At 43.8% G+C, this 15,388-nt stretch overlaps 1 protein-coding gene across 1 annotated transcript in view; it reads left to right on the forward strand.

The window, feature by feature from the left end:
* Positions 1-551: 551 nt before the first annotated feature.
* The window catches only part of RGSL1 (regulator of G protein signaling like 1), a 65,810-nt gene continuing 50,973 nt past the window's right edge, over positions 552-15,388 (forward strand). The window contains exons 1-6 of the mRNA XM_068986520.1: positions 552-564; positions 3,921-4,003; positions 7,370-7,444; positions 8,859-8,988; positions 11,966-12,127; positions 13,185-14,152. Coding sequence (XP_068842621.1) covers positions 552-564; positions 3,921-4,003; positions 7,370-7,444; positions 8,859-8,988; positions 11,966-12,127; positions 13,185-14,152 — 1,431 coding nt within the window. The remainder of the gene's footprint in view (positions 565-3,920; positions 4,004-7,369; positions 7,445-8,858; positions 8,989-11,965; positions 12,128-13,184; positions 14,153-15,388) is intronic.

Below are 15,388 nucleotides of genomic sequence, written 5' to 3' on the forward strand. Positions count from 1 at the left end.
AGTCTAATTCCTCTACATGAAAGCTAATGTGTGTTCAATCTCTTTTCAAACCCACAACCAACCAGAGGAAACTATCTGGAAAAGAAGAGAAGGGGTAGAAAACAGCATGGATATTAGGTTGAATTTTCCAGCTTATCTGAGAGTCAAGTCATTAAATATTTATTGAATACCAGTTAAATTTCTAGAAGAATATTAGATCCAAAAGGCACATCAGAAGTTAACAGATTCCTACTCCCTCAAAGAATGAAGTCAAGTTCAAGAGACAGAACTTCAACTCAGGATCTATAATTAGACAACAATTAAAAGGAAACTGTCAATGCACACCAAATAGTATGGACTAAAGCCCTAGGTATAGGAAGAGTCTGTATAGTTAAGGGAATTCAGGAGCTCAGTTAAAATAAGATTTATCTTCAGACTGAGTTCAATACCAGAGGCATAGAATCTGGAACCCCTAGCAGGAAGTGTCACTGTGCATTCGTAAGCGGCAGGGTTCTGTTGACTGGGTGCTGATTCCGCTCCTAAACAATCAGTAGCAGGAAGAGCAAGGCGACATGAGCAATGCTGGTGAGTCTCTGAAAGGGATGTCTCAGCAGCTTTGAGCATCCCAAGTAAGGCAAACCACTCACCTTTGCAGTGTCAACAGGAATGAGTCAATCAGGGACACCACATGTAGACTCTGTGTTATTCCTGCCCGTTGTTTTTCTTCTCTCTTTTCCCCTTCCCCCACCCCATGCCATCAGATCTTTGAGGATCAGATAAGGTCCCATTGATAACACAACAAAGGCAACTAGGAGGAATACCTAGGAGGAAAGAATTAACATGCATATCGACCATTGCGTGTCATACCTCTTCCAGGGAGAAGGCTGGCATGAGGTTTGGGGTTATCCAACAATTTCTTTATTACCGAGTCAGTATCACTATTGTATAGAATGAATGTTGAAAACCTCAGATTATTCTGAAGTTTGAAGGCAGAAATGGTAAGAATGGAGAAATAGGAGTGCAGGATGGGGAAGGGGAGTATGCGGAGAGCCTTTTTCCTACACCCCATGAAGACTGCTTTGTTAATACCGAGCACTGCCACAGTCCCGTCCCTTTCACCATCAGTGTTTGTGTGGCTACAAAACAATTGACTGAGAAATTTCTTCCAAACACCACTTTCCTGCAGTCAGATCCTCTCAACAATCTGTTCAACAAATCCATACCAGGCTTTATGAATGACAAACAAGTGAACAAGAGTCCAGAAGATTGAAGATCTTCTCTTGCAAGAACAATTCACCCAACACTTACAGAACACTTTGCAAACACCGTTAGTGTCTAGAAGAAAAACAATGAACAGACAGAAGTCTCTCCTCTCGTGGAGCTCAGTCTCGTGAGGAAGATAGATGCATCAGTGAGTGAAAACAATCACTTGTTCATTGTCGTGATGGAAGTTGTACATGACCATGTGAGGTGACGGGGAGTAGTGATCAATTTTACTATTGTGGTACCTTCTGCCATTCTTGGTTCACCAGGGAGATTTCATGTAAACCATTTCTTGATAGATAGCAATTTGTGAAGCAGCCTGGGGTTGAGAGGATGTTTCAGGGGATGGGACTGTGGGAGCAAAGATACAGAGGTTGGATGTGAGAGTGCATAGCTTGTGCAGGAAAGAGCAATGTCTTGGCTGGTCAACAGGAGGCAACATGGAATGGAGCCTCCCAGGTGAGGCTTGGAAGGAACATGAAAACCAGATTGGGTGAAGCCTTAGATACTGTACTAAGGAACTGAGTCTTTATCTTGTAGGACAATGAAGAATTGCTGAAGAGTTTTAGCAATAATATGATGGCAGTGATTAGAAATAGCAAGAACATGTGAAGAAACTGATACAACAGTCTGGATGAGAAATGATAGAGGCCTGAAATAAGAAAGTGACTTTGTGGATGGAGATGCAAGAATAGGCGCCATAGATACATAAAAGGAGAAAGCACATGCTGCTCCATTGCATGTGGGAGTACTGAGAGAGAAAAACAGAGAGCAAGAGAAATCAAAGATGATTTTCAGGTTTCTGGTTCAGACAGTTGGATGGTGGTTCCAGTAACTGAGACTGGGAATATAGGGAAATGAGCAGGTTGGGAAGAAAAACTATCAGATCAGCTTTGAAAATGTTGAGATGAAAGTGCCTGATGGGTGTCATGTGGAAACATCCCATAGCTCATTGGATACTGAAACCTAGAGTCAAGTAAAGAAGTCTGGACTGAGAACATAGATTTTTAAGTTATCCATGTGGACTAGATTAAATAAATCAGGGAATTATAAAAAGATGTGGAGAGGGCTGAAGAGAGAGACAGAAAAACATAAAAATTTACACTGGATAGCAAAAAAGACATCTGTGGAACAGAGGGCAAAAATTGGCATCTGCTCTATTATAATAGTGTTTGATTGTCCGGGTTTCTCTTTCTATTACAAGAAAATAATAACCACCAAAGTATCATTAGGAAAAGCAATAAAGGGAATTGCTTAGTTTTCTTATGTTACTGTAACTTCATCCTAGTGGAGTGACACTTACTCTTCTCATCACACATTTGGCTAGACTGAGAAATAGGTCTAGTGTCTAATATTTAGGTTTCTCATTTTGTAAGTCTTTCATTATAAATTTTAGGTATGATAGAAAAATGCTGGGCCATTAATAGGACAATTAACTTACTATTCACTAGTTAACATTATACACTAAAAAGCATAGACAGTGAATTAGAATAAACTTAGAGAAGCCACCGGTGGTCTCTATGCTTGGCTTTGAGACAGTCAGCATTTTTTCCTTGTATTAATTTGGGCAGCACAATGATCAAGCTTGAGAGAAATAATAAATATGTTACATAACCAATATTTTTCCAAAAAAGCTCTTTGGGGGTTTTAATGTCGGGCCAAAACCAACTAGTTGAAATTTGACTTGGTTTCTTGGTAAAGTGACTGCATAAATTAAAGATGGTGGAGTGAATAGTGTAATGTGAGAGTGCCCAAAGCTAACCTCATTTCCGGCCACACTAGTATAATTTAGAAGATGGGCAATAGTTGTCTTATGCTCTTCCCTGGGAAGAATGTGAAATGCTTGAATTATGGGTGCCCCTCCAGCCAATGAGAGGGGAGTCAAATGGAAAGAAGGCCACGCAAGGAAGTACTGAAAAATGCTTAGTGATTAGCCAGAGTGGGCAGAGGTAACCAAAATGTTGTGATGTCTTTATAAATATGGGAGCATTGCCCTTTAAAAGTGAACTTAGGTGAATTTGGTCCAGCTTCAGAGGGCAGAATTTCAACAAATGAAAAGAAAATAAAGGAAGGCAGTTCATAACAGGAAAGATATTACTAAACTATTTTCTTTTCAGTTCAGTTCAGTTCAGTCACTCAGTCATGTCTGACTCTTTGCAACCCCATGGGCTGCAGCACTCCGGGTTTCCCTGTCCATCACCAAACTCCTGGAGCTTGCTCATATTCATGTCCATCAAGTCGGTGATGCCAACCAACCATCTCATCCTCTATCATCCCCTTCTCCTGCCTTCAATCTTTCCCAGCATCAGGGTCTTTTCCAATCAGCCAATTCTTCACATCAGGTGGCCAAAGTATTGGAGAGTTTCACCGGAGAAGGGAATGGCAGACCACTTCAGTATTCTTGCCTTGAGAACCCCATGAACAGAATGAAAAAAACTATTTTATTTCTTCATAAATGGAATGGGCAGCCCTGTAAGGTGGCAAGCTTCCCACAGCTGGGAGTGCTTAAGCAGGGTTGCAGAGGAGGGTTCTGGAAAGGGGGGAGAAATTGAGTTGGATGACTTTAAAGGCCATCATCATGTGGAAATTTGCCCTTGTGAAATGACCCATTCAATTGCTTCATTTTCTCATCCTAAATGCAATTCTGCTTATAAGAGTTTTTTTTTCTTCCCTAATAGAGATAATTGGTTCGACAAATCTTATAATTCTGCTAGAGGATGAAATCTTTGCCGATTTTTTCAACACATTTCTTTCTCTCCCGGTAAGCATTCTCAGACTTAAATCCAAATGTTTCATCAACAGCCAAATAGTGAATATCACTGAGCTGCGTGCCTTTTTAAAAAATAAATAAAAACTTCATATCAAATCAAAACTATTTCAATTTGAGCAAATAAATATGAATCAGAAAATCCTCTAAAATCTCCAGGAGTTTCCATTACTGATATAATAAAATCCCAAATCCCCAGCCTCCTTACCTGTCCATAGTTATCTCTCATCACACCCTTTGCTGGTACCTAGCGCTCCATCCATCTCTACCCTGCAGGGGGTATTCACCTGGCATTCTCTCCCTCCATGCCTCTCCCTGGCTGGGCTCTTAAGTTTCCATATTTTTACCCACCAAACTCTTAATCATTTTTCAGACAGCTACTGAAATCCTGCTCTCCTTAAGGAATTCCCAGGTCCTCCCAGTCAGAACTTAGCTCCCCCTGCCTCTGTGCTCCTTGACACCTTGCTACTCTCTCGTGTTGTATATGTGTGTTTTCTCCACGGGACTGTGAAATTGTGAATTCCTCCAGGACAAGAACCATGGATTATTCACTCTGCTCTACTCCCCTCACTGGATGTTTAACACATAGCAATTGCTGAGTTGTTACCTGGAAGCAAATCTATATAGCTTCTTAATCTATGCAACCAAAACAAACCTCATACCTCGAAATATTTTTAAACCCAGGCCTACACCAATCCTGGTTTTTTTGGGTTTTTTTTTGGTTGGAATATTTGGTTACATCTGAATGCTGGTGCCTTGTAAATAGTTGTTCACCTCAGTGCACCTTTTTTCATGGAATGCTACCTCACTGAAATTTCATACAACTAGGAAAAAACACTATTATTCCACAAATACCTATTGGGTGGTCATTTTGTGCCAGATGCTAGGCTTAGTACTGGGGACATGGATATTAATTATATACCATCGTGTCTTCAAGGAATTCCCAGTCTAATGTGGAGACCAGTATTTAAGGTGAGTGCAAAAAAGGGTTGCGTGTGACATGACTGACATCTCTAGGAGGTGGTTACATTGGAAGAACAGGCCATTCCTACTTGGGAGAGTCAGAAAGGGAAGAGTGAAGAGGTGACACAAACCAAAGCTTGAAAAAAGACTAGGTACTTGACAACTGGCTGAGGATGAATATGGGGGAAGAGGCTGGATAAAGAAGCAAGAAGAAACAACCAGAGGACTGAGTAGCAAGAGAAGAAGATGCCTTAGAAATGCGATACGCCAAGAGTTCAGCAAGAAATTGTAGCTTTAGCCTCTCTGCTGCTGCTGCTAGGTCACTTCAGTCATGTCCGACTCTGTGCGACCCCATAGACGGCAGCCCACCAGGCTCCCACGTCCCTGGGATTCTCCAGGCAAGAACACTGGAGTGGGTTGCCATTTCCTTCTCCAATGCATGAAAGTGAAAAGTGAAAGGGAAGTCGCTCAGTCGTGTCCGACTCTTTGCGACCCCATGGACTGCAGCCCACCAGGCTCCTCCGTCCATGGGACTTTTCAGGCAAGAGTACGGGAGTGGGGTGCCATCGCCTTCTCCATTAGTTTATCACAAATACTGTGGGAATATTCTGAGACATTTTGATAACCGTGGTGAGATAGATACCTGTAAACATAGAAACATAGAAGCATAGATACCTGTAAACATAGAAGCCATTTCCCGTTAGTCTCAAAGCTGGTTGCCTAGGTCTCAGTCCCTTCTCCATGACAAAAGAGGACAGTAGCCTAAAATTTTCTATATGATTTTGGATATTCTTAATGCCCCCCTGGATCATAGAAAGAGCAAGAGAGTTCCAGAAACACATCTATTTCTGCTTTATTGACTATGTGAAAGCCTTTGACTGTGTGGATCACAATAAACTGTGGAAAATTCTGAAAGAGATGGCAATACCAGACCACCTGACCTGCCTCTTGAGAAATCTGTATGCAGGTCAGGAAGCAACAGTTAGAACTGGACATGGAACAACAGACTGGTTCCAAATAGGAAAAGGAGTATGTCAAGGCTGTATATTGTCACCCTGCTTATTTAACTTATATGCAGAGTACATCATGAGAAACCCTGGGCTGAAAGAAGCACAAGCTGGAATCAAGATTGCTGGGAGAAATATCAATAACCTCAGATATGCAGATGACACCACCCTTATGGCAGAAAGTAAAGAGCTAAAAAGCCTCTTGATGAAAGTGAAAGAGGAGAGTGAAAAAGTTGGCTTAAAGCTCAACTTTCAGAAAACGAAGACCATGGCATCTGGTCCCATCACTTCATGGGAAATAGATGGAGAAACAGTGGAAACAGTGTCAGACTATTTTTGGGGCTCCAAAATCACTGCAGATGGTGATTGCAGCCATGAAATTAAAAGACACTTACTCCTTGGAAGGAAAATTATGACCAACCTAGAAAACATATTAAAAAGCAGAGACATTACTTTGCCAACAAAGGTCCATCTAGTCAAGGCTATGGTTTTTCCATTGGTCATGTATGGATGTGAGAGTTGGACTGTGAAGAAAGTTGAGCGCTGAAGAATTGATGCTTTTGAAGTGTGGTGTTGGAGAAGACTCTTGAGAGTCCCTTGGACTGCAAGGAGATCCAACCAGTCCATTCTAAAGGAAATTAGTCCTGGATGTTCACTGGAAGGAGTGATGCTAAAGCTGAAACTCCAGTACTTTGGCCATCTCATGCAAAGAGTTGACTCATTGGAAAAGACTTTGATGCTGGGAGGGATTGGGGGCATGAGGAGGGGATGACAGAGGATGACATGGCTGGATGGCATCACTGACTCGATGGACCTGAGTTTGAGTGAACTCCAGGAGTTGATGATGGACAGGGAGGCCTGGCATGCTGCAGTTCATGCGGTCTCAAAGAGTTGGACATGACTGAGCGACTGAACTGAACTGAACTGAGCTGAATGCTCCCCTAAGTATCAATAATTTGTACACTTATTCCTCACCTCCTCAGTCCTCTCTACTTTCTCCAGTTCAACAGTTTAGGCAAATCCAAAGATGTTTCTCTTTATGAAAAGGCTTTAAGCCTTTGCCCTAACTTTCTAGGTCCTGGAGAAATGAATAATGCAATACACAAAGTAAACACCTTTTAAAGTCATGAGCTTTGGCCTTTGCACACAGACAAGATAACTCCCAGGTCAGGGCAGGATGGAGCCAAAAGATAAATGAATCTTGTAATTTAATCTTTCTTTGTTGTTTTGCACAAAGCAAGTTGATTCACTGGAATAAATTTATGAATTAATGTCCCTTGAAATAGGAAAGCAGTGGAACCTCTCTTCCCCTGTGACTACAGATGGGCCATGACACTTTCACGAAGAGATGCTCAGACCCCTTTGGCTGTTTCTTAGCTTTCTTTTTCAGGTCTTTGGCCAGACACCATTTTACACTGTTGAAAATTCACAGTGGACCTTGTGGCCAGAAGTACCCCATGACTTGGTGAGCATGATTCTTGAATGGTGGATGGTTTGGGATGGGGGAAGAGGCAGATGGATTTGAAGTGTGGATTGGGGGAGGGGAAAGGACAGGAACTCATGACAGGGTGACTATGGAAGAAACTACAAAGCGGGTGAGTAGGACAAGCAGAATCAAGCCAGGTAGACATTTCTCCTTTTCGCATTTTTATCTCTTAGGCAGTTGCTGCTGAGTTCTTTCCTCTGTATTTTAGTCCATGGTTAGCAAAAGAAGTTAACCTCTCATGTCCACTGTGATGGTTGGGAAGTAGATGCTTGGAGCACTGTGTTGAGAAGAACTCTGTAGGCCACACCTAAGCCAGAAAGAGTCTGGGAATTGATGGCCAATACCTGCATGGGTGTGGGAAAGGAAGTGCAGCCCATGGGCCCATAGCAATTATTTGCATTGTAATGTAAGCGTTAGTCACTCAATCGTGTCTGACTCTGTGAGCCCATGGACTGTAGCCCACCAGGCTCCTCTGTCCTTGGGATTTCCCAAGCAAGAACACTGGAAGGGGTAGCCATTCGCTCCTCCAGGGGATCTTCGCAACGAGGGTAGCTCAAGTCAAGATGACGCTTGACAGTTCCTAATGACTACTTGTCCACAGGGCATATCTTTTCCCCCAGTCGTTTCTTTTTATACGTTTTTTCCTTGTCCTTGTCCACTGTCTTTCTCTCTTCCCCTTCCTGTTCTCCTTTACTACTCTGTAGACCTTGGACTCAGCAACGCCTCCCTCATGCCCTTTTTGTGACAGGTGGGATCAGAACAATCACACTAAGCACGAAGCCAGGCTCACAGCAAAGTTCTATTTTTCTCTGGGATCTGGATTTCTGAGGAAGACACTGCACTCTGATTCTTATGCATGTATTTGGTTTCCCAAGGAGAATCCCAACACTCAAAAATTTTATCTTCTTATCCCATCTCTGGGGATTCGATCCTTTGGGTATTCCTCCCTTACTTATGTGGTCTGTGTCAGTCTTTGTGTGTTTTTGTACATGTTGTGCAGTTGATGTGGGTTGGGAGCTAGTGAAAAGTTGTAAGTGTGCTTACAAAGAAGCAAGTTGAGTAGAGTTATGACTTGACACCACGGACCAAAATCTCTTCTGCTTCTCCTCTATCAAGCAAAGCTTAGGACTATGTCATTGCTCTGTTTTTGTTTTTTACTTAGGTCTTTGCTTAACTCACTCAGGAATAAGATTTTTTTGATGAAGGAAAAAGTCTTTTCTTTCCTACCAATCCATTCACTCCTTTGAGAGCCTCTTAGATACTATTTTTAATCAACACACCTCTGGGCCAAATATTACAAGCATAAGGTTATCTAATTGCTCCTTGCTAAGCTGCATTTCTTAGTAATTCAGTTCCATTTCTCCTTTCTGTTCCTATTTTGTTTGGACTCTAGATTGCAAAGTACAAAGGATTATTGACCTGGTTGGAAAAATATCGATTACCTTACTTCTGTAAAGCCAACTTATGTTTCCATTACATCCTCTGTCAGGAGTTCATCAGTTTCATTAAGTCCCCAGAAGGAGGTAAGCATGCGGGGGCATGTGTGTATAGAAACATGGGGAGCCAGGTTGCAAACCATCCTATGTCTCTCAGTGCTATATATAGGTGCAAATACTGGCTGCCTTTACAGCCTTAGATGTGTGGGTGGCTTAGCCTGTATTGAGGCAATAGGTGATATCTTAGGCTGAAAAACTGGTACCAAGAACAAGAAACAGAAGTTAGTTGGGCTGGGCTATTTGTCTCACTGCAGCTAGAAATGAGAAAGGTAATGATGGCCGAAATGCCTATAATATGTTCAGAATCAAAGGTAGCTCACCACCTTCATTGCTATCACCTGGCTTATGCCACCATCATTTCTCACCTGGCTGGTTTTTTTTTTTTTTTTTTTTTACTTCTTATTTTATTTTGGGATATAGCCAATTAATAATGTTGTGATAGTTTCGGGTGGACAGCAGAGGGCCTCAGTCATACAAATGCATGTATCCATTCTCCTCCAAGCTCTCCTCCCATCTAGGTTGCCACATAACATTACACAGAATTCCCTGTGCTGTATAATAGGTCCTTGTTGGTAATCCACTTTAAATATAGCAGTGTGTGCATGTCCACCCCAAGCTCCCTAACTATCCCTTCCCTCCATCCTTCCCCACTGGCAACCACAAGTTTGTCTTCCGCCTGCCTCACCTGGCTATTGAAGTCATCTCTGAATCAGTCTCCTTGCTCACGCTCTCGTTCTCGTCTCCCAGCAGCCAGGGGGAGGCTTTTAAAGCTTCCTTTAGATCATGTCACTCTTCTGCTCACTGTCCCTTCCCACCACCACCACCACCACCAATGGCTCCCATTGCAATCTGAAATCCACAGCCCCTGAAATGCCTTTCCAGGTCCCAGAGACCTGGCCCCATTTCCTTTCTGATCTCATCTTTTCCTACTTCTCCGTCGTTCATTCCATTCCAACCACTTTGCCCTCTGCAGTTCCTCACACATGCTGGGCACATTTGTATTTCAACGCTTTGCACCGGCTGTTCACTCTGCCTGGGGCGATGCTTCTCCAATATATTCACATTGGTGCCCCACCTTCACCTTAAATTTCTGTGCACTTCTCACCTCCTCAATGAAAGCTACCCTGGAAGCCCACTGCCCACCCATCCAGCCCCTGCCCAGCTTTACCTATACCCTCCTTCGCTTCTTCATTTCTTCCTATAGTGCTTATAACCTTCACCCTTACTAGAAAATGTATTTAGTATGCTTATCCTTTATTGTCTGTCTCCTTTGCTAGAATATAAGCTCATTGAGGGTGGGGATTTTTGTTCTGTTTAGAGATGTATCCCGAACACCTAGAATGGTACCCAGCATTTAGTAGGCCTATAATAAATGCCTGTTGAAAGAATGAATGAATAAAATTTTCACCTAGGGTTGAATTGATAACTTGACTCAGCTCAACTAGCCAAAGGAAACTAGGAAAAGTGACGACTTGGGAAATCCCATTGGGTAAAATATTGGAACAAAGTGCCCATTATACTCATCTCCCTCCTTCAACACATGTATTGGAAAACTAGCTGTCAGGTGGGGATCATGGAAGGCCAGGGGCCTTGTTTGGAGGATGATTTTGATCTGTGGATTGTACGTAGCTTGTAGGTACTCCCCCCCCCACCCCCCCCACCCCCGCCCCATGTCACTTAATGCATGTCACTAGAAGGCCTGAGTCTGGCTTCAAAATCACCATGTAGTCAGAGCCCTACTCATCTCACTGGCCACCATTTCTCTTCACTCCTGTTGAGTGAACGGAAGTCTGGCCATGTGCCAGGCCTGAGAGATGGGTCGGGGGAAGAGCTCATTCTCAATCTCTTACCATGGACTTTTCCTGGCAGCCAAGATGATGAGATGGCAAATGGCAGACCAGTGGCTACTCCAGAAATGCATTGGCGGGGTCAGAGGGATGTGGCGCTTCTATACCTACCTCAAGGGCAGTGCAGGTGGGTTCTTGGACTTGTTCCTGGGGCCTTTGCAAGTTCTTAACAGCTTCCAGGATACCCTGGAGCAGTTCTGCTGCTGCTACTAACAGTTCTGTGTATCTATGGTGAATACAAGAAGTGTTTTATAATACAGCTTGGGTAGAAGTCTTTGGAAACTGGGGTCTATTGTGCAGGTTGTGGCAAAAGCACTGAGTCCCTTTCATTTATTCATTCATTTAACACTGTTTATTGAGCACCACTGTACGGCAGCCACTGCGCTTGCAGATGGGGATACAAAGGTGGACAAGAGCCCTAAGTCCCTGCTTCCCGAAGCTGCCATGACAGTGGGGAGACAGACAAGGAACAAGTATATACACAAATCCCTGTAGCAAAAGGGCTTTCTATTCTACTGGGTCCAGTAGGTGAGAAGTCTAGGAGGCTGGCAGTGAATACTAGCTGACATTCCAGTTCAGCATCATTCAATTTGACACAGGAACACATCTTAGTATAAAGGTGAAATTCTGGATTTCCAGGGGTCAGGCAGGGAAGAACTAGACAGATTGTGTTATAGTTTGTCGTTCAGACTTCAGCCCTGGCAAAGCTGTAAAACGGGGAATGTAGTCTTTGGCACCTTTGGGCTCCAGTGTCCTTCTGCAGGCTGCTCTGGGTCCATGATCTAGGAAGTGTTCTTTTTACCCCGATCTTTATTTTTTGGACAAAACTTGCATGTCTAATGATCTATTCTCATGTGGTTTTTCCTAAACTGACAGTTTTTCTACAACGCTCCCCACCCAAAATCATGAAAGAGTCCTACCCATTAAGCCCCTTTTCTGTATATCTCCCATCAGCTCCTGCATTAGGACATTTCTGGAAATGACCCCTTAAGCCAAAGGAATGGCTCAAGGTGATGTTGGAGGCAGTAGAGCAGGCTGGGGGTGGAGGTGGGGTGGGGGTCTCAGCTGCCGCACTCAGATGCAGCCACTGAAGGGGCAAGCTTGGGGTGCAGCTCAGTCTGCTGTCTGATCCATAGGTGATCCTGTCTGATCCCTAGGTGAAGAACTGGTGGATTTCTGGATTCTTGTTGAGAAGATCCTGAGCATAGATGAGATGGACCTGGAAGTGAGAGACCACTACCTTTCCCTCCTCTTTGTGCTGAAGGCCACCCATCTGCAGGAAAGCTCACGGGTGGTGACTCTCTGCAACATGAACATCAGTAAGAATCATAAAGCATATTTAAGGTGAAATCCCTGGGAGATGCAAGAAAAAAATCAATCCAATGTCTGATAGTCCTCGGTCCCTTGCCTTGTAGACTGCTCCTCTCTCCATTAGGGATGCCAGTGGGAACCCCAACCCTTAACAGCGAACAGTTGAGAGAGACAGTTGGCCTTAAGCTGGTGTGTGCCTCTTCCTGAGATGTTGCTTGTTAGTGAAGGTTAGCTGGAAAGAGTGAAGGGGAATTGGGACAAGGTAATTGAACAGTTCCTGCACTTTCTAAGCCTGCATGGCTTGTTTTGTGTTTTTTTGTTGTTGTTTTGTTTTGTTTTCAATTAGGATTCTCTAGAACAAACTCCAGTCCACAGGACTCCACAGTCCAAATGCAGTACATGTGGCCTATGAGCTAAGACTGTTTTTGTATTTTTAAAGCTTAAAGAAGACTGTACAACAGAGACTATAAATGGCTCACAAAGCCTAAAATATTTACTATCTAACTCTTTATAGAAAAAAAGTTTGCCAGCTCCTTCTCTAGAACATCAAATTCATTCAAATGTATTTATTTATTAAACGAGAAGGAATTCCTAACCCAAATACAAATGATGTGCTCTAGAAGCTGCACTATTTGGGGTTAGTCACACTCTGCTCTATTTATATAGATAATTGGGAATTGATGATATTAAAATCAGGGCTAGTCAGGACTTTACCAAATTATCCAGTCCAAACTCCTTCCTTTAGTCAGATCTAACTTTGAGAAATTCCATTCAGAGGTACATGTTTCTCTGGTACCACTGCTTTTCTTTACAATAATGTTCAGTAGTCTAAAAAGTAACTTGAGGAATCCCACGAAATGGTTATTTCTCTGGGGAAGAAGCAAGGTGATGAGAGTAATAAGGGGTCATTTTGTGCTGAACAAACCCTAAAATCATGTTCACTTCATCTCTGACCTGTCTAGGGTTGCATGAGGAATGAATGAAACACAAATACATTTGGAAAAATTCAAAAACCTAACTATCCCCACATCATTTTCATCCTCTGTCTCTCTTTATTCTTCCCAGAGGCCCTGCTGAACCTGTCCATCTGGCATCCCAACCAGTCCACCACCAGGAGGGAGATCCTGAGCCACATGCAGAAAGTAGCCCTGTTCAAACTCCAGAGCTATTGGCTGCCCAACTTTTACACCCACGCCAAGACAGCCATGGCCCAGGAGGAATCGTGCCGGGCTCTGATGCAGGAATACGAGACTCGCCTGTGGAGTATCTGCTGTACCCATGAAGGAGGGCTCCCTCTGAATATGAACATCAGGAAGGCCCACCAACCCCAGAAGAAGTACTCAAGCAGGAAGATTAAGAGGAAGATGTGGCACTTGACAGAGCGTGGCTCATGGTCTCTGGAAATGGATACCCATCCAGACACCAACACAGTGCCCCCCCAGGAGCTGGATTCTCAAGACACGGTGGTTATACAAAAGCCTTTCCTGAAGGAGGCCTCTTCAAAGGACAGAACCATTAGTTCCCCAGAAGAGGATGTTCTCTATGCCAGGAAGTCCAATGTGAAGAAGAAAGCCAAGAGCCACCTCCGCATGGAGGGCCTCTTTGAGACAGCATTCTCAACCCGCCTGAGGACTGTCACCCCCATCATCAATTACTCCTCCCTCGTGACCATCAAGAAGGCTGTGAAGCAGAACCTCTCCTTGGGCTACACCCACTGGGCCCTGTGTGCGGATGCCTGTGCCGGGAGTCCCTTCCGGGACCACCTGAAGAAGCTAAATTTGAAAGTGGAGGTCCAACTCTTGGACCTCTGGCAGGACCTGCATCATTTCCTCAGTGTCCTGATGAGAAACAGGAAGACTGGGAAAGCCATCTTTCGGCACATGCTGGGCAACAGGATCTGTGAGCTATACCTGAATGAGCAGATTGGTCCACGCCTGCCACTCAAATCCCAAACCATTGAAGGTCTGAAGGAGATGCTGCCTTCTGGGGATGTGAACCCCTGGATTCCCAGAACCCAGAAGGAGATCTGCAAGGTAGGCCATGCATCACAGAAATGGGTTGGTATCTGGAAGATTAGGTCAAGACTGACCAAAAATCCTACCTGGTCATCTATACTGACTAACTTAATGATACAACGACCCACACAATACGTATTGACGAGTTGGTTGATCTCTTATGAGTAACTTATATGAATTCCCAAGAAGTAGCCAGAACACTGAAGTAGGATGAAGGTGGAAGAGTAGTCACTACCCCCCTTTTATTTCTCCTTCAATTCCCCCTGATATGGAGTCTCCCAGCCTCAGACTCTTCTACTGAAGGATGTTTTAAGAACTCTGAGCTAAATGTCATGAATCAAAATACAGGGTCTCCCTTTCCTAGACTAGCCATCATGGAAATGGCCAAGTGGGAGGATTTATTCTTATTCCAAAACATTAGATAAAAGCTGAGGCTGTCCTAGACACCCACAGGAAGTAATTGGTTGACTACTGTCAAAATCTTGGCCGGAAACAAGTGGCTGAGCCACATTGAGGAGAGAGCTCAGTAAAAAGGGACTACTTACAAAGAAGGGTAGGGAAACCACAGGGCCAGTAAGGTGCATTGGAAGTTGTGCTGGACTAGTAGAGGAACCAGGGTGAGAACCCAGGAGTTCTTGGCTCTAAGTCCAGCACAATTTCCAAGGCACCTTAATTATCCAGGATTGCACATCTGGGCAATGTTGGATGAGATCTGTCCAGGGGGTGCGAGGTCAAAGCTTTCTGCACAGTTCCCGAGTAGAAGTTCCAGAGCCCTCCTCCCTACCTGCCCCACCCTTTGTGGAAGCATTTGAACTAGATGGATGCTTCGATACGCTATGTTTCCTGCAGCAGCAAATCCACACAGCAAAGCTCCCTCCCTTGGCCTTTGGTCTGCTGCAAAGATATTAAAGGTATTTATATTATTAGACAATGCTGGCCTATCACAGTTTCTAAGATTAAAAATCTTGATATCATTTATGACTCACCTCTTTGTCTCCCACTCATGTCTAGTCTATGGGTGAATTCAGTTGGTCCAACCCTAAAAATATGCAGAATCTGATATTCCTCCCCTCACCTGTTATAACCACTCTTACCCAAGCTCTGTCCAGACTCAGCTGGATCACTGCAGTGGCTTCCTGGATGATGCCTCTAGATCTGCCCTTGACCCTCAGCAGCTCCATTTCCACACTGGCCACAACATAAGTTGTGCGATATAACTGAAAATAAAAGTGAGGACATTGAAGACGGATGGCT

Source organism: Capricornis sumatraensis, chromosome 14 (genome assembly GCF_032405125.1).
Source record: "Capricornis sumatraensis isolate serow.1 chromosome 14, serow.2, whole genome shotgun sequence".
NCBI lineage: Eukaryota > Metazoa > Chordata > Mammalia > Artiodactyla > Bovidae > Capricornis > Capricornis sumatraensis.